Source organism: Mesocricetus auratus, unplaced genomic scaffold (assembly GCF_017639785.1).
Source record: "Mesocricetus auratus isolate SY011 unplaced genomic scaffold, BCM_Maur_2.0 Super-Scaffold_100007, whole genome shotgun sequence".
Lineage (NCBI taxonomy): Eukaryota > Metazoa > Chordata > Mammalia > Rodentia > Cricetidae > Mesocricetus > Mesocricetus auratus.
In genome coordinates this window covers 33,993,833-34,013,592 of record NW_024429191.1, presented here as the reverse complement: position 1 = coordinate 34,013,592, position 19,760 = coordinate 33,993,833, and the positions used below count along the sequence as shown (strand labels likewise).

Here is a 19,760-nt window from a genome sequence, read left to right as displayed (position 1 = left end):
CCCAGATCCTCTGGAACTGTAGTTACAGACAGTTGTGAATTGCCATGTGGGTGTTGGGAGTTGAACCCAGGTCCTCTGGAAGAGCTGACGGTACTCTTAACCACTGAGCCATCTCTCCAGCCCCTGGCTCTCTCTTTTGTGTGGGCTTAGGGGACAACTTAGGCTGCCAGACTTGCACAAGTGCTCTTGGCAAAACAAAATAATAATAAATATGTATTTTTTTTGTAGTGCTAGAGTTTGAACACAGTCTGTGCGTGGTAGTCAAGAGCTCTACCATTGAGCACATGCCCAGATCCTATTTAAAAATAAAAAAATTTAAAGAGATTTAAAAACATTACCAATTATCACAGATATCAAAGTAAAGACCGTTTTTTATGCTCCATAATCCACTTAAGAGCCACGAGACAGTTTGTTAACGTACCATCTGCTTCGCTATCTGCATCAGTCACACCTGCTAGTTTGGGATGGGACGGCTGCAAGCTATGCCTGTGAGGTTGGGATCCGGTCTTCATGGGAACCCAGGCCAAGGTGTGGCTACTGGGAGGAGCTGGCGGCAGTCTAGACAGGCTGTTAAACATCATCTTTGACCTCTGCACTGCCACGCTATAGTCGGGAGGTTTTAGATGAGGGTGGGGTCCTTCCTTTAGGTCCGCTAAAGAAATTCCCAGATATCCTGGAGGAGTGGGAGGTGGCTCCCTATACCTATCACCTTTCTTGGGTGAGGTGACACAGTACACTGGTGTGAAAAAAAAAAAAAAGAAAATGCAATGGAAATGTTAATGGAAAAACATAAGAAATGAAGGAAAAAGAAACCCACACTGAACATTACAATGGCAAAAATATAACTTAAACACAAAATAAACACATTTAAATACAATGATAGCAAACTGAAAATGTTCTCACAAATATTAATATTTAAAACCTATTGAATATTTTAAAGATAACTCCACAAACAGTTACATGAAGGAGTGATAGAATCCTCTCACCCAGCAGCTTGATTTTGCCCTCAAGTGTAATGTCAGCCTGAAGACCACCAGTCAGAGACAGATCTCTGCTGGCTGAAGAGTATCTATTCTGAACCACAGCACTGGCACATGGGTCACAGAGACCATCTTCTGGTACTCAGGGCAGACACATTCTTAGTCCAGGCATGCACACCAATGAACTTTCCCAGTTTTGATGAACTAATTCCCTGTGGGATCTTATTTTTGTTTTGAGACAGGGTCTCCATAGCCCTGGCTGGCCTGGAACTCAGAGACACCTGCCTTTGCCTCCTGGTGTTGGAATTAAAGGTGTGTGCCACCACTCCTGGCTGGGATTTTTGCTTTTAACTCCTGTTTTCTGACTAAAGCCTAGGGGAAAAAAAAAAACCTGAAGTTTAGGAAATGTGACATTAAGAATAATGGTAACGTTAATTTCTTTTTGTTAAGTGTGTAATAATCCCCTAGGAGTAGTGTGGAGATTCAGAAAGGAAAGAAGCTCCATGGAGTGAAGGCCCGCCCACAAATACGATGATTACACAGAGGACATTTAGGAAGACACTCTACCCGCACACAAGCAGACCGGATTTAAGGAGTATTGGCTAATTCTCACATCAACAAGAGGCTTGTCCATGTGGATTTCTACTCCTCTATAGTAAAAATCGAATGTCAGCCAGGATCAGAGCAGCCTCTGTTTCCATCTGAGGAGCAGCAGGCATGACTGAGCATGACGGTGGGAAAATCGTCAAGAGTAGAGAAAATGAATGAGGATTTGTCCAAAGTTACCAAGTGAAAGATGTTAAAATCTATACTCAGAGGGACATATACTTTTATATTCCTAGAATCCGGACAAAGTGTACTAAATAAATTCAAGAAACTGCAAGGCCAGCTGGGCGTTGGTGGTGCATGCCTTTAATCCCAGTACTCGGGAGGCAAGAGGCAGGTGGATCTCTGTGAGTTCCAGGCCAGTCTGGTCTACAGAGCGAGTTCCAGGACAGCCTCCAAAACAATACAGAGAAACCCTGTCTCAAAAAACCATAAAACAATAAAACAACAAAACCCTGCAAGGTCAGTAAACATCCCTTTTTTTTAAAAATTGTATCATAATAACATTGATTTGATAGTCATTTCACATAGCAGAGATATTATGTGTAAGTATTCATGCAATTCAGGGAATAAACAATTTGATGACTAAATATACTAAAAAAGCTTACTAGACAGCAATCTATAAATCAGCTGCCACTTGTGATGCACACCCACCAGGCTAGCCACACTGAAATGTTTGGGGTCTCTGTCCCTGCTCTGTGGTGCCCCAGCGTGAGTGCAGGGCCGTGCAATGCTAAGACCTACTTTATCACTGAGCTGGTTAAGGGTCTCAGCATGTCTCTCTGCCTAAAAGTAAAAGAGGACTGGCTGTTTTCATCACGTACACAGAGCAACTGTGTTCCTAACAACTTATGAGGTCACCAGAACAATCTTTTCTTCACTACTGTAGTCTGCAACGAAGCCATCACATCTGACAACAGTCCCTAACAACATCCCTTTTTCCTCTGCTCATGCTTGAGTACCTCCTCAGGAACTTTTGGAAAGGCATCACCATGGCTTTACCTGTGCGTCTGCCTGTTCCATACATATTTGATAGCCGTGTCTCTTTTCTGTTAGTCACTGTCATTTCCTTTCTCATTTTATATACAAATACAAGGACTTGTATGACAGAGGAAAAACAAAGCCCCTGAGAAGCCATAAATTTTGGGGCAATAAATTGTGGAAGGAAGAAAAAAAATGTGTATAGTGGGAGAAATAATAAAATCTGATCGAGGTAGCCCAACACCATCTTTCAGGGGGAGGGGTCACATAACTCCTCAACACCAAGTGATACAAACAAACCCATACTTACCAATCAAACCTCTGTCTGTACTGGAAGTGACAGTTTTATAAACAGGATCAGTGGCATCCCTGGGCTCCAAGCCATCAGGTGCCTCTGCTGGGGCACTTTCCAATACCCTCCGCTTTACTGTCCCATAGTTCGGTTCGTATGTGTCAGAGAGTGAGCTCGAAGAGGCCCAACTCTGCCTCAGCTGGGATGTCTCCAGGCTGCCTTTGCACTGGCCACAAGTTCTTGAGCAGCCTTTAGGACAAGCACAGGGCTCACAGTCAGTGGGCTCGACCTCTGCAATAGGGTCATCTAAATGTGTGTGCCTGTAAGTGTTCAGAAAGTCCCAGTTTTTTGGGTTTGGAAGACTTTGGAAGTTGTCATGGGAGCTGCTGGAGCAGGAAGTCCAACTGCCCCGTCCACTGTCAGCTGCTTCCAGCACAACATGCTCATGAGACATCTCTTCACTGCTCAGAGAAGACGAGACAGCTACACCCTTGATAAGAGATGGCTTTGACAGCATCCACCTAAAAATGGAGACACACAGATGAGTAGTGGATACTTTAGTGGCATACTGGAGACTTCCCAGAACAGGTGTTTCTCCTATAAGAGACTAGGATATACCCAAATGCTTAGCTAGCAATGTTTCCTCCAAGAAACCCTAATGTTAAATAAAAACACAAGATGAAATTTGAAATGAATGGAAATAAGTACACCTTTGTCAACACACTGCTTCCCCAACGTGGAGAATTCAGCATTTCTAAGCTGAGGAGCCATGTTTTATTTTTTCACCAATATCTGAGGTTAACTGAGTATGATAGGATATCATCAGCAACTTCCCAAAGTGCCAACTGCACAGATGCCAACATTTATAGCAAGGTTCCCAAACATGGGCCACATGTATCCATCCAACAGTCTATTTCTGTATAGTATAGTATGGGACAGAGATGGTTTCTGTATTTTAAATGGTTCCATGTATGTCCAATCTGCAGCCTGCATGCTGACACATATAGCTATGAACATAGCACAACACAAACTCTGTAAGCATATTTAACACTTGAGGTATTTTTTTATGTGATTATGTGTGTATGTACGCGCATATACGCACACGCCCCCATATGGGGGGGGGGAAGCACAACTCAATTGTGCCATTCTTGAATGTCAACTTTTTGGAAGACAACGTAGAGAGTAAAAACAAGGCCTGGCCCTACTTTCCTAGCTCCTGTAATGTTTTAGATATACATGCTAGACTGAAAATCTGTTGTATGATACAACCTTTCTGAGTAATCTTTAACAGCCAGGAGCCATGTCTCTAGTAACAACAGCAGGCACCCAATACATTCTTAGTGATACATGGCAGAAAGTAACTTGAATAAAGGACATTCAGGAGCACATAAAACTGTATCCATGTATCTTTCAATTCCATACTCAGTACATACAAATGGCATACATGTTTGTAGCCCCATATTCTTACATGGGATGGTTTAATATTGACCTACTGGAAGAGGTTGTAAGTGCTACATATAGATTCTGCATTTGATAGGAACACAGACACAGATGTTTACCCATGACCAGTCTGACTGTGCTCTCTGATCCCTGAAGGGTGATCTATCTTTTCCAATGTTCCTGTTGTGGGTTCAGGAACTGCTAGGGTGTGGGCAGAACAGCGTTCCTCCTGCAGAGCTGCAGACATAGAGTCCACGGAACAGTTGCTCACAATGCTGGACCGAGAGGAGATTTCACTGTGGCTGGAGTCAGAAAAGTTGTCAGACTTAGCTGATGGTATGAGTGTGTAACCTGAAGGAGAAAAGAAGGCCGATCAAACTACAAAATAAGGGGACAGACAGGGGCAGCCAAGAGAGACCAAGAAAACACAGGGCAAAAACCAAAGCAGTAGGAAATGTCAGTTGTCATGCGTTAGAAAGTAAGGATGGCAGTATTCTCCATACCTTTCCTATATAAGCATTCACCTACCATCCATACCACACTCACAGAACTCCACACTGAAGAAAAAAGTCAAAAGCTGGTATTACTGTCCAGATTCACACACTTTCAAATATTTAACAAAACAAGAGCAATGAACATATTATAAACATTAGCAAGTACGCAGAGTATAGTTTTTCAACCTCTTTTTAACTCTGTGTCTCCTCCCTTCATTGGCATAAAATATTTCATGTCCCATGCTGTGGAATGGAGTCATGAACTTGACCCAGAAATCTTCAAAGTGCATACTCTTTATCTCAGATATTCTATTCAAGTCTTTTACCAAATTGCAATCACTATTTCAGTATTTTTAATTTTAAGAAAACAACTCAGGACCTTGCATAGGCTGGGCAAATGAGAGTCCTGTTTTTGTGCAAGTGTGCACACACATATGTGGTATATGTTCATGTGTGTGTAGGTCAGAAACTGATGCAAGGTATCTTCCTTGACTACTCTCTACCATATCTTTTAAGACACAGTCTCACAGTGAGTGAATCTGTAGCTCCATTAGCTGGCTAGCCAGAGTCTCTATCCCTCTGCCCTGTGCTAGGGTAACACAATGCACAGTGGATTTTTCACCTGGATATGGACTCAGGTCCCTAACACTGTTTCAGTATTTTTTTTTAAAATTTATTTATTATGCATACTACCCTATCTGCATGTATGCCTACTTGCCAGAAGAGGGCACCAGATCTCGTTATGGATGCTTGTGAGCTACCATGCATGTGGTTGCTGGGAACTGAACTCAGGATCTCTGAGGGAGCAGTCAGCAGCCAGTGCTCTTAACCTCTGAGCCATCTCTCCAGCCCACTCTGTTTCAGTACTTTTAAACAAACTGTTTTAGATTTGTTCATGATTAACTTTGTTAATAATTAAGTAGCTGATTAGATTAGCAAGTATGGTTATGGAAACAGCATCTACCTACTTTCCATTCTTCTACATCTTACTGCACAGTGCATGGCTACAGAAGCCTTGTCTATTTTGGTGGAATAAAAGAATAGGGAAGAAGTGAGGTGAAGGATCCAAAACCACATCTATGGTATGATGGCCAAATGTACAAAGTGGTCTATTTTGATACAAAATAGATGAGAAATCAATACTTTGGTTTAGAAATAAAATACTGTCATAGCAGGTATGCAAGGGGCTGATCTTTATGAAGTAACAATGCCTTCTTGTTCTCAGGGCAGAGTGAGGCCTGACAGGTCACATGACTTTTGAACTAATTCCTAGAAACATTGCTAAGGAAGAAATAGAGGCTCTTGTATGCTACTGATACTCAGTAATACAAAAAGGAAGACAGCAGCTAAGTACCAGGGTTTCCTTATTATGCCTTAAGGAAATCAGCATATAAAACTAAATTTACTGCAAGAAAAAAATGGCTGTGAAGTAACATTTTCAAGAGGTACTACTAATCATTTCACAGAGAAATCAAGATCCAGAAATGTGTGGTTTACCCTTGGGCTTATGGGGCCAAGAACCCAGTAAGCCAAGCCAAGCCAGTGTTTCTGACTTTTACCACACAGCCTTGCACTTGGGATCACTGTCACTTATCAGTGCCCACGAAATGATTCTTCAGTTTGGAAGATGACCAGGTCAATGGATGTTGCAAACAAACATTCAAACCATTCAGCCTCTCCCACTGTACTGTACAGACTTGTTTCATTGTTTCAATCAATCTTATCCTTATGTTTGTCACATCAGAGTCTCTTAAGTGTAACTGATACTGAGAACTTCGGGAACATTTATGCAATTACATATACATCTGGCACTCAAATTCAAATTTATGAGATCAGGGGTGGGGCATGGTAATTTCACTAAAGTTTCCAGATGATTCTGAACCTGTTGGGCTAATTGCCCTCCCAAAGGCATTTTAAAGTGATGATACAGGACACAGGAAAAGATGGGCTTTCTTGGTTTACAGTTTTTCCCCCCCACAGCTGAGGAAGTATGATGGCAAACAGGTTCTGAGATAGGAGAGTGGAAGAGGCTTGTGAATGGGGGTTTACATGAAACTGAACAATGGTTCCTAAGAAGTATTCTTTGATAATTTCATTCAGTCTCAGCTGCTACCAGAAGAAAATACAGCAAACTACAGAAAATAAGTAGATAAAATTTACTAACTCAACATAGCGGTCAGAGAACATATGTACAAGTGAGGCACAACAAATCAGTTTTTTCTTTGCAGCCAAAGGCTCTACAGCACCATAAAATGCTTAGTAGTATTTACTATGTCACTTGCCCAACAGATGGTTGAATTCAAGCCACATTTACATTAATAACTTAAAACAAACTTAACACTAATAGGAAGTAAGGAGCTTTTCACAGAGTCTTCCTCCGTTTAGGCTTGAACCGGGTACAGAAGCAGCTTAGAGCGGTACTGTGGCCTTGGCTACTTGAGTCGCAGATGGCACTCCCTTTCTCATCTGTGATGTTGCTTCCAACATCCTTCACTTTCTCACAGCTGTCTGTAGCTTGATTGTGATCTGTGTCCTCTTTTTGGCTGTTGACTAGTCTCTCCCTTGAAAGAGTTCTCTCCCTAAATCTTCTAAACGGGGATGTCATTCTTTTCCTGGTTGTGTTCTCAAAACTTGTCCTGTCTCTATTCTCCTCAGTGGCCTTCTTGGTCCTGTCTGTTCTTTTTGCTGTGCTCCCAGTAATCTGAAGGATTTTCTTTTGCAAGTAAACCCCACCTATTCCGGGGCAGCTCTGGCCACTGATCTTGGTGCTGGGCTCACGGGGAGGGGATGAGGAAGACCCTGAGAGATGCAGCAGGATGCTGTGATCAGTTATGATACTGCCAACTGGAGGGAGAGATGCAAAAACCCTGACTTGGTCAATTAATTCTTTTCAATTAGTCACAATTAGCTTGGTTTACATAACATTTCACTATTTTAAAAATTTATTATCTAAAGAATTGAATTATATTAACAGTTTTTTTAAATAATTGAGGAAACTATGTAGCTACTACACAGCATATACACCTCTGTTACTACAAGACACCCAGGATAGAAATTACCTTGCTCAGAACAAGCTGACAACAGGAACAACAACAAAAAGAAAAACAAACAAAAAAACAAAAAGAAAAATAAAAACAATGCTGAAAGCAAGCCACATTGGTAAAAATTATAAAGAGAAACATGACAAGAATATCAGACGTGATCAGAATCATCTCTTAGGAAATGATGCTTTAGGATTTTCAGACCACCACTACCACCACCACCACCACCACCACCACCACCACCACCACCACCACCACCACCACCACCACCACCACCACCACCACCACCACCACCACCACCACCACCACCATCAGAATAGGACATGCACAGGATGCAAGGATACTTCATAAAGCACCATTTCTTGTGCAGATGGGGCTCCAGGGGATGTGATGCAGGTGCCCCAGTGGAGGCCAGAGGCCAATCTGGGTGGTGCTCTCCCTGAGGAGCTCACTGATTGCCCCAGCAATCTGCCCCTCTCCACCTCCCAGTCCCAGGACTACAAAGTGTAGGTTTTACATGGTGCTGGGGTTGAAGCTAGATCTTTATACTTTATTGACTGAGCCATCTCGCCAGCTCTTGGCTTCTGTGTTCTTATGTAAAATGAAATAAGGCTGAGTGGCACTGGCTCCTGCCTTTAATCCCAGCATTTGAAGTAGAGGCAGGTGGATCTCTGTGAATTCAAGGCCAGCCTGGTCTACAAAGTAAGTTCCAGGGCTGTTACACAGAGAAACTCTGTCTCAAATAAAACAACAACAACAAAAAAAAGCAAATCAACAACCCCCCCCAAAAAACCACCCCAAAACCAAAAAAAAACAAACAAAAAAGCAAAAAAGCAATAGATTTACTTTATTAGTGATGAGAACAAAACTAATTCCAAACTTTAACAGGAACTGAGAATGGCCGAATAATGTACTTTCACTGGCATGAAGCTGTTTATGGAAATAGAGGCAATGGGGTGGGGGTTGGGCTTTTCTCTTCTTTTTGGATGGTTCTAATTATGAAGGTCCAAGGGGCCACAATCTTGCTATAGACTCAAGGATGTGCCTCACGTCAGGTCCTCTTGCCTCAGGTGGCTGAATGCTGCTATTATAGGTATGTGCTTTGTTGTTGGAGTCTTTATGTATTTAAGAGTAATTTCTGAAGCCATTTTTTGAAGAGAATTCTTCAAGCTTCTAAAGGTTCTCAATACAACTATGATAGGCCCACACTCATAAACATCACGTCAACTGTTAGCCACATGTTAAAAAACAGTGAAAAGACCAATTTACTGCATTGGTAAGAGTGGATTTTGTGTGGCAGTACACACTTTAAAATCCTAGCACTCAGGAGGCAGAGTCAGGCAAACTCTGTGAGTTTGAGACCAGCCTTGTCTACACAGAATATACCTGCTATACACATTCCTTCTATGTCTCATTTGATTTTCATGAAGCATTCCTTAGTAAAACCTCAGCTACCTGAGGGTAGAAAGGGCTGGGGAGCAAGTGAGCTATGTATGCCAAGCTGGGGCAACAGCAGGGAAAGGAAGGGACACTTGAATTTACTAATCACTGACCACAAATAGAAATACCATTTCCTTTAAACTGTATACACAGGCCTTAAGACAGAGAGTCTTTCTGAACTTTATCAACAAGCAACAAAGAAATAGCAAGGGAAAGAGTGTCAAACTCAGGTGTTACATCACTGTACCCCAGCTGGCAAAGAGAGTCCTGAAGAGTGAAATGTCATTTGCTTACAGAATGAAAAGTCAAGTGTGCTGTGGTGCTGTTTGGTCTGAGAAGAGCTGGTCAGAAAAGTTCCATCTTACCTTTGCGAGGGGAACTTCGAGGAGATGCAGGAGGGCTAGAATGCAGGGAGGATGCCACAGAAACAGTGTCTTCTGTGTGTTTCTTACCACTCACTTCTTCAGTTAGTCCTAAACCTTTCTGAGGGAAACTTGCACCTAAAATTAAATAAATGAAGAAGCAAATAAGTATTATTTTATAATTAAAATGTATGTCACTGTCTAAATCACTAGTAACTAAAGCCCTGAGACAATGGCTGGTACAGTCAACCAAGATATGTAAGTTCACTCAGGGACTAAGTGACTGGGAGATGGTATGCAGGTCTCATTCGCTAGGTTATTTGTTCAAACCCAGTTGGCTAGTATAGAAAGGATTATAATAGGCAGTTAGCTTTATGGCAGAGGGAAATCAATTACACAGTCCAAGTATAGTGTCCCAAACCCCCACAATTATACCTGGTTGCCATCTTAAGAGAAAAGATTGAGGTTCAAACTCTGCCCTCCCCTCTTGAGGTAGCCCCTTCAAGAGAAAGCTAAATATGTCAGAGGCAGTATGGGGTGCTGTGAGTACACATAATAGGCTGCAGGGCTGCCAGGTCAGCCCTTTTCAAGAGCACTAAATTCATACTGCAGAAGAAAGTAAGCAACAGACAGGAAAACTGGATGGTGCTTCCAAAAACATTCTTGGAAAGCTCTACTCTCCACCAGCTAGGCATTGGGCATAGGTCAGATTCTGAAATGGTTGTTGTGGAATAATCTTTTTGTACACTGTGACAATGTGTCTCTCAGACTGGGTTAATAAAAAGCTGAAAGGCCAACAGCTAGGCAGATTTTCAGGATAGAGAGGACAATGGGAAGAAGAAGGTGGAGATGCCAAGCGATGTTGAACCAGGAGGACATGCAGAAGGAGAGTTAACAGCCATGAGCCATGTGGCAGCATATAATAGAAATGGGTTAATTTCAGTTATAAGAGCTTAAGCTATCGGCCAGGCTTTCATAATTAATAATAAGTTACCATGTCATGATTTGGAAGCTGACTGGCAGGACAGAGACTCACTACAAATGGTTCCAGCCCAGTTACTTTTTCAGAGTTTCTAGGAAGTCACTGAGCTACAGACTACTCTCAGCACAGAGCAAGCATGACTGTGACAAGGAGATGGTATAGCAGCAGCAGTCTTCCGAAAAGGCACTCCCACCAAGCAGGCTCATTTGCTTGTGAACTTGTTCTATTTCCTCTTCCCAACAACCTTCTTTTGTTCAACTATAGCTCAACCTCCCTTCTTCTCCCCATCTTCTTTCTCCCTCCATCCCCTTTTCCTTGCCTCTTTCTGTCATTCTCTTAACAGAGCAACATATATAGGTCAGGCTGGCCTCAAACTTGTAGCCTAGGTTAACAATGAACCTTCAATCCTAGGATCAACTGGCACTGTGTAATTACTAAGATTCTGTGTAGAATGAGGCTGAATTACCATCTTATAGTGTCATTATGAAGACTAAGCAAATACATAAAGTTTGCAATAAAGACAGACTGTGTCTACACAGTAAGTGTAAAATGTGAGCTTCAACTACTTGAGTGTGTGCTGCTGGGTTGGGCTGAGCACCCAGGGCTTTGTGTATACTAGTCAAGCACTCTCCTAACAAGTCAAATCCACAGCCCTGACCTTCAGTTGTTATTGCCTCTTAAGATGCATGCAATTTGCAGTAAGCCAAACTGTAACAACAGATACCAAACCATTTTCTCTGCCTCAAGGAAACCCTTGCCAAAAACCTTGTTCTAAAGCCCTTCATTATCCCTGCCTTTGCTGAATAAAGGCTTCGCGTGCTTTTTCTTTTACATGTACCCAGTTAGTACACATATAATAAAGAAGTAATCTGCTTGTATCTTCAATAACACTAGATAAAACCCTGGTCATTTCTTACTCAATTCCGTATCTCAGATCAAATCAAATTAAAAATCACAGTTTTTGCTGGGTGGTGACGGTATATACCTTTAATCAAGCACTTGGGAGGCAGAAGCAGGCGAATCTTTGTGAGTTCGAGACCAGTCTGGTCTACAGAGCTAGTTCCAGGACATCCAAGGCTGTTACACTGTGAAACCCTGTCTTGAAAAACAAAAAACAAAACCTCCCCCCAAAAAACCAAAAAAAAAAAACCCCACCAAAAACATACTTCTACTATGTATGAAATATGTATAATACACAGACTATGTTAATAATACTAGGAACCAAATCTAACCTAGCTTTCCATGTAAAAGTGGACAACAAAAGTAATTCTAATAATGTCTATATGGCTCAATGGTGCAAACAGTTGAAGATTACATTTGACATATTTTATGTTAAAAAAAATTTTATTTTCTTATTTTATGTATGACTTTTCTGCCTGTACGTAACTGCACCATGTGTGTTCCTGCTACCCACAGAGGTCAGAAGAGGCATTGGGTCCCCTGGAACTTGAGTAGTGAGTAGATGGTTGTGAACCATTATATGGGTGTTGGGAACCAAATCCAGGTCCCTCTGCAACAGCAACAAGTGCTCTTAACCACTGTGCCATCTCTCTAGTCCTGTCACTTAAAAAAAAATTATGAGTCTGGTGTGGGTATGTGCAAGAGAGTACAGATGCCCAAGGAGGGCAGAGGCATCTGATCCCTTGGAGCTCAAGTTACATGAAGTTGTGAGTCACCTGATGTGGGTACTGGGAATATAATGGGTTCTCATGAAAGTAGTACATCCTCATAACTGCTGAGCCATTTCTTAGCACCTACATTTATTTTTAATTAAAACTATCCTCTTTACAGTTTTGTGTGTATACATGTTTTGATTGAATGTATACCTGTGTACCATATTTGTGCAGTGCCCACGGAGGCCAGGAGTGGATGCTGGATCCCCTGGAACCTGTTACAGATGGTTGTGAGCTGACATGTGGGTGCAGGGAATCAAACCCAGGCCTGGAAGAGCAGCCAGTGCTCTTAACCATTGAACCATTTCTCCAGCCCCCTACTAATAGAAATGGGTTAATTTAAATGTAAGAGCTATCCAGTTTAATAAGCCTCAGCCATTGGCCAAACAATTGTAGTTACTATTAAGCCTCTGAGTGATTATTTTATAAGCGGCTGTGGGACCAGGAGAGGACATAAAAGCTTTAGAAACTAAGAGTAAAATGGATTATGGCTGTGAACACTCACTCAGCACATGGTCTTTGGCTTGTCCTCTCTTTCTGATGGGGTGCAAATTAACTGCTGGCACCTGAAGCACCTGGCTCACTCTGTGCGGCTGATGCAGGTAGACTTTTGATGTTTGGCCACCTGACCTCAAAGGCACAGGAGACATTTCAGATGACTTGGCTGACTTTTTTTCAGTTAAGTTCTTTGTCACTACGAAGAGAGAGAAAGGTCAGGTAAATGCAATTTTTAAAGGGAAGACTATTATCATTGATGAACAGTTATTTAAAAATTCCATTTTTATATAAAATTAAAAACCTATTTTCATAAAAGAAATTTAAGTATAAATTACCTCTCTGATGTTGCTGTAGAACAAGCTGTTTGTTTTCTAAATTCTTGAATCCATTATCTACTTCTGAGGCCAAGTTCACACTCCTATCACAGGATTGAAATCCTCTCACTGGATCAATTACAGCACACCTCCAGCCCTTCTCCAGAATGATAGCAGAGTGACAAATAACATGGATATCTAACCTACTATCTTCCTTCTCTGTGCCCCACAGACTTCACAACTCCCCCTGCTCTCAGGAAAGACTCAAATGCCTCCAGCAAGGTGCGGAAAGCCATGAGACTCACTATCAATCTGACTCCACCATGTACTTGCCCACTCTTCAATCCCATATGCTTGAGGTTTCAATCATGTCAACCTTTGCCTTGGTTGAATCACTTTACATTAATTGCTTCTTGCATCTTTCTGATCTGCTTTCTCATAAACTCACAGAACCTTTTCTAACACTGTGAATTCCACAATGACAACACTAGTGAGGCCTAACTAGATAGAGAGAATAGGAAAAAAACAACAAAACAAACTGCTTTCATTGCGTAAAATCAATTTTGTAGTCCAAAGGAAAGAAATTTTCCTTCAGTCAGCCCCTTTAGTCCTATGGTTAGTTATTTGGGTTGGTTTCAAGCACAGGCCTCAAACACCAAGATAAAGCAACAAACAGATGTTTACCCATGGCAGCCCAGTTGTAAATAGGTAGTGTTCATGCTTCACTGTGAGAACCTGAAAAATATTTCACCTGGTAATAAGAGGCAGGGGACATCTAGAAAACTAAAACAGAGGGACTCATAGTGATAATATGAAAATGCGTATCAACTAATTGAATTAAAAATATTATCACCTTTTGGTTAGAAATACAGAATACATTTCCCCTCTGTTGAAACTATTTTTTGAGAGGTCTCACTATATAGTACAGACTGGCCAAAAACTCAGTATGTAGTCCAGTGGTTCTCAACCTTCCTAATGCTGCAGGCAACCCTTTAATACAGTTCCTCATGTTGTGGTGACCCCTAACTATAAAATTATTTTGTTGCTACTTCATAGCTGTAATTTTGCTACTGTTATGAATCATAACATAAATATCTGATATGAGACTACTGTGAAATGGGCCACAACCCACAGGTTGAGAACTACTGACATAGTCAGTCTAATACTGTTTTTTTTTTTTAAACTCACGACCCTCCTGTCTCAGTATCTTAAGCGCTGGGGTTACAGGAAGGCACCATTGTAACTCCCTAGAAAATATGCCAGGAGTAAAGACAAAGACAGGTTCAAGTCCTAAATTAGGAGGACAACACAGAAGAACCATTCCTGGGGATGACTGTCACCTGACAGTTCTGGTTACTGAGAATACATATGCACATTTCTTGGCCTTTGTTTCATTTTTTTCTATAAATTAAAATACTGCTTCACATAAGGGGTGGGGGGGGAAGCATTTTTAATCTATTTAATATCACTTCCTGTTAGTAAAATGTCTACTGCAGAACCCAAGATTTTGATTACACCATTATTTCTGGCTATAAATTAATTTCTGATATCACTGACATCATAACTGCTACAGTTTAGAGAAACATCACCATTATCAGCACTTTTTAGGTGCATTATCTCGTTACAACAAGAATTCAACATTAGCTATTACAGACAGTTGTTAGAAGTAAATGGCAATTTTCAAAATTTGAGGCAAAATCTTGATATGTAACCCAGGCTGGGCTTGAGCTTGTAACCCTCCTGCTTCAGACTCTATGGTGCTGGATTTGTGTTTTTGTTTTCTTTTTCTTTTTTTTTTTTTAAAGGAAATAAACAAAAAACAAAACAGGGTTTCTCTGTGTATCCCTGGCTGCCCTGGAACTCAGAGATCCACCTGCCTCTGCCTCCTGAGTGCAGGGATTAAAGGTATGCACCACCACTGCCAGGCATCTTCTACAATTTTCTAAAAATAGTATGAGATGGAGTCATTTGGTGGTAGTGCACACCTTTAATCCCAGCACCCAAGAGGCAGAAGAGGCAGGTGGATCACTGTGAGTTACAGGTCAACTGGGTCTACACAGTGAGTTCCAGGACACAGCATAGCTAGAGTGACATAATTAGACATTGTCTCAAAACCAAATCAAAACAAAAATAATGAGATGGAGTACTGTCTCCAACTTCAATGCTCAAGTGATTTATTATACTGCCTTATTCTTCTCAGCTGGGACTAATGTGTGTACTACCACACTAAGCATACTGTCTACAGAGTACTTAGTAAGGATGTTGTTGTCATATGGAAGGCTTTCAATTTTTAGTATTTATTATTTTTCATCAAATTTAATTGGTTTGATAAAGAATCAGAAGAGATAAAATATGTTCTAGAGAAAATTTCAGGTTAACAGTCTTACTGTGCATTCCTAGCTGGCCTGGAACTCAGAATCTGCCTACCTCTGCTTGTTGAGTGATGGTATTAAAGGCATGGGACACCATAGCTAGCATTTTCACATTTTTGAAAACAGGTAAGAATTAAGAGAAACGTGCTCAATGGTAACAAGTGAGACTTTAAACTCTGCCTCCATCCATTAGTGTCAGTGCAAGTATATTCCATTAATTTTCTTCAGTGGAAGCATTCAATATATTGCTTTTTTTTTTTTTTTGAGACAGGGTTTCTGTGTAGCCATGGCAGTTCTAGAACTTGCTCTGTAGACCAGGCTAACCTTGAACTCACAGAAATCTGTCTACCTCTGCCTCTTGATTGTTGGGATTAAGGGTGTGCATCACCACTGCTTGGCTTGAATATATTGTTTTGATAATAGCTTAATTTTCCTACCTTTGAGAAAGGTACTAATTATGTAGCCCTGAACACATTATTCTCCCGCCTCAGTCTCCCAAGTACTGTTTGTATTTGACAGGGTTTCTTTGTATCGCTTTGGATTTTGTCCAGGAACTCACTCTGTGGATCAGAGATCTGCCTGCCTCTGCCTCCCAAGAGCTGGGATTAAAGGTATGTGCCACCAATACCCAGCCTCCCAAGTATTGTTAATCACTGGAGTGCACCTGTGAGGGCTAAAGATATGTTTTAACTTTTAATTATTGTGTTTAAGAGATCTATAAAACAAAAATGCCTCTAACCAGTAAATCCTATTTGCCTAGGGACAGCTAACTTTCTGGACTGCTGAGGGCTTTTGTTCATGTATGATAACAAGCTATGCGTTTTCACTTCTGTAAACAAGATTGGTTGCCCCAATTGCTTAGGATGTCCTTATCACTCCTACGAAGGAATAATGTAGGCAGGAAGTACATCAGGATGTATGCTTACCCCCCACCCCCAGTGGACAAGGCAGGCAGTATATAATCTTGTGAGTTTTGCCTTTGTTAAGCACCCAACTAACATAATTCACAGTCATTTTCTGGGAATCTGGGGTATGGACTTGGCCATTGTCCATTGTCCTGATCAGTATTTAATAAAGCTTGCTTCAAATTTGGCTCAAAAATTGTGATAGTGTTCTTATTCTTGTCCAGTGGGATTAACATACCACTATGTTTACCTCTTGCTAATACAGGATGTACTGAATGACTCTACCCAGTATTTTAAATTCATTGTGTAATTAGTATGTTTTTATGCTCACTTTCTCTTTTCTATTCAACTGGCATGCTATTATATTACAATAAAAAACTAACACATTTATCTTTTTTTTTTTGTCAACCCATGGAGAATATCACTCCCTTCTGTCAACAGAAAACTTGTAATTCTGTTGTGCTTCTTATGAGTTTAACATTTAACCTACAATTTAATAGGAATCTCCTTCTCCCAGCTCCTGTAACTCATAATTTTCTTAACCTAGATGTGTTCTGAAATCTGGACTAAATGTCAGGATGATGCTTGGGAACACAGTACTTACTGAGCGGAGCAGTAGTGGGCAGGTAGACTGTGAGGTGCCAGTAGTGAGTCAGGATGCATCTACTTCCTCTTGTATCTTACTGATAAGGCATTGCTGCTAGTGTTTGAATCAAAACCCTAAGCTTTCTAGTTGGTATCTGATTTATACCTAGAACAGATGTCACTTTTCATTTAGAGATTAGGGCAACAATGTTCTCAAACAGAGTATTTTCCACAATGTCCCAATTAAAAAAAAACAAAAAAAGACATTCCTATTTTGTGTGCACAGGTGTTCTGCCTCCATGTATGTTTGTGCACCATGCATTTGATGTGGCTCTGGAGTTCAGAAAAGGGCAACAGATCCTCTATCCTAACTGCTGTTATAGATAGTTATGAGACACCATGTAGGTGCTGGGAACTGAACTCAGGTCCTGAGAGAGTAGCAAGAACTCTTAATAGCCGAGCCAGCCCTCTAATGACTTGTGTACCCTTTCCCCCATTTAAAATACTATTTTTAAAAGAAGAACCATTCATCCCCCCCCCCAGAGTTATGTAAGAGCTGGGACTCAGCATTTTATGAACAGACCATGCAGCTTGAGCACATGTAATCAGCACTAATCCTGGAGAACAAAATTTCTTTGCTGTGCTCACCAATGTGAAAAAAGAAAAGAAAACAAAACAAAAGCAACCACTCACAGGTACCATATGCAGGCTCCCACTGCAGTGATATCATCTGGAACTTTTCCTCATCTGTGTCTATGTCCAGACTAGAAAGATACTGTTTCACTTTCCTTGCCATTTGAGCATCTTCATATAGCTTCTTGGCATTCAGAAGGGAGCTTCGGCGTGCTCTTTTCTTGTGAGCACCTCCCTGAACATCCAGCATGTTTGAATTTGTGCTGCCTTGACTCAGTGACCTGTAAGGAGACAGAAACTGCAATGAAAGAAAGCCTGTAAAGATGAGAATTTATCATGAAAAAATGAAGATTCAAAGACTTTTTTCTGTTAATACTATTGCATGCTGACATAAATGAGTTAAAAGATGAAGAGCATCAATGCAAAGTAATTTGGCACAGAGGGCAATATTCTCAATTAAGAACAAGATCTGGCAAAATGAGGAGTTCAAAAGAGTAAGATGCCAGTTCCTCCCTGAGCAACATATTCCATTACATCTGTGTGTGCCTATGAAAAGCTTTCCTCTGGTCCATTTAAACCATTCACTCTAAGATGAGGCAAGAGTCTAGGTCAGGATAAATTTGTCATTATTCCTTCAGCAAGGGCACAGAGCAGTTTTGTTATCTGTGCTGCTTCCAATGCTGTTAAAGCACCATTCTGTAACAGTAGGGCCACTTCAAGCACGGTGACCAATTTTATCAGTAACCATATTTTGATAAGAAATTAAAGAGAACAACCAAGATGATATCTGAAAATAACATTTCAATCCAGCATAGTCAGAGATCAGAAAGGCAATAAAAAAATTGCTACTGTTTCTGCAAATATGTGGTGCGACATTGTTTGCCTTCTAGAAGTAGGAGCTGGGATTCTACTGTTGCAATACTTCTGAACATTATGGAACTGTAAATTGGATGTATTCAAATAAACTACAGCTTTATCCAACTCTTATCATTTTTGTCAAACCTGCTTATACAATGCACATCCAGAACCAATGGAAAGTAGCAACTGCAAAGCAGCTGGTCCTCTCCAACAGGCTAGTAAATTAAATGCTTGTAGAGGGATGTTTGTTTGTTTGTTACTGTGTGCGGGCAGAGGTGGGTACAAGCCACAGCAAGTGTGTGAAGGTCTGAGGAGTGGTTCTCTCCTCCTACCTTTATGTGGGCCCCAGGTATCACTCAGGATTCCACACTTGCATTGCTCAAATGATCTTTAATTGGAAAGTAGGAGTATCTCTATTTTCATATTAGCATCATATTTACATAAAATGCTCTAAGATGCAGACCATAAACAGACTTGTTCTTTAATATTCACATACCTGACTTAAAACAGACACGGAATCTTAATTGTAAATTATGTAAGACAGAACTGAGAAAGTGTTAATGGTATTCTTTTTTCTGTCACATTTTAAGACCTTTGAAGTAGAGTTCCCAAGGGAGGAGGAGAAGGGAGGCAAGAACACATGCTTGAAAACGTAAAAAAGACACCTATTATTTTGTATGTTACTGAAATTAAAAAAAATTCTTAAAAAAAGAGGAAGAAAATTGATACAATTATGCCTTACACTTGATGGCAGCTTTTGGTTTTTATTTTTGTTTTTTGAGGCAGGGTTTCTGTGTAGTCCTGGCTGTCCTTGAACTCAGGACAGCCTGCCCCTGCCTCGCATGTACTGGGATTAAAGGTGTGTGCTACCATTGCCTGATATACTGATGGCAGCTTTTAGTTGTTGCTGGTCAGGCAGAAATGATGACATGATTGTGAGTGACACATAGAAAAAAATTACAAAATTTGCAAAATGGTTTGGAAGAAAAACCTAGTTAACCAATGAATTATCCCTTAACCGTTAAGATGCATTTGATGAAAGAAAGTGAAACCAGAAAAATTTTAGTAAATCTCCAACAATGTCAACGGGAGGCAGGCTGTGTGTGCTGAGCCAGCCCATGCATCCACAGGGTTAATCCTGCCCTCTTTTATGGTTTGTTTATCCTCAAGTGATGGATGACCAAGATACCGATAGCACACGGGGTGGTACTGTACATACTGAATGTGATCAGGGGCAAAGGGTGGGCACTGGTGATTCTAAAAGTGATCTGGAAGATTGAAATTCCGAATATGAAGTTTTAGAA

The 19,760-nt window shown here is 40.9% G+C and overlaps 1 protein-coding gene across 18 annotated transcripts in view; it reads right to left on the bottom strand.

Annotated features, from left to right (window-relative positions):
- The window catches only part of Rapgef6 (Rap guanine nucleotide exchange factor 6), a 177,889-nt gene that overhangs the window by 4,268 nt on the left and 153,861 nt on the right, over positions 1-19,760 (bottom strand). For 13 of the 18 annotated variants that reach the window (XM_013111579.3, XM_013111580.3, XM_013111582.3 and 10 more), the window contains 6 exons: positions 17,659-17,879; positions 12,797-12,985; positions 9,640-9,774; positions 4,419-4,650; positions 2,878-3,380; positions 422-736 (listed from right to left, as the gene is read on the bottom strand). In XM_013111579.3, coding sequence (XP_012967033.2) covers positions 422-736; positions 2,878-3,380; positions 4,419-4,650; positions 9,640-9,774; positions 12,797-12,985; positions 17,659-17,879 — 1,595 coding nt within the window. Of the gene's footprint in view, positions 1-421; positions 737-2,877; positions 3,381-4,418; positions 4,651-4,890; positions 7,638-9,639; positions 9,775-12,796; positions 12,986-17,658; positions 17,880-19,760 lie in introns of those variants that run through there. The other 5 variants (XM_013111587.3, XM_005067762.4, XM_005067763.4 and 2 more) reach the window with 2 other exon arrangements.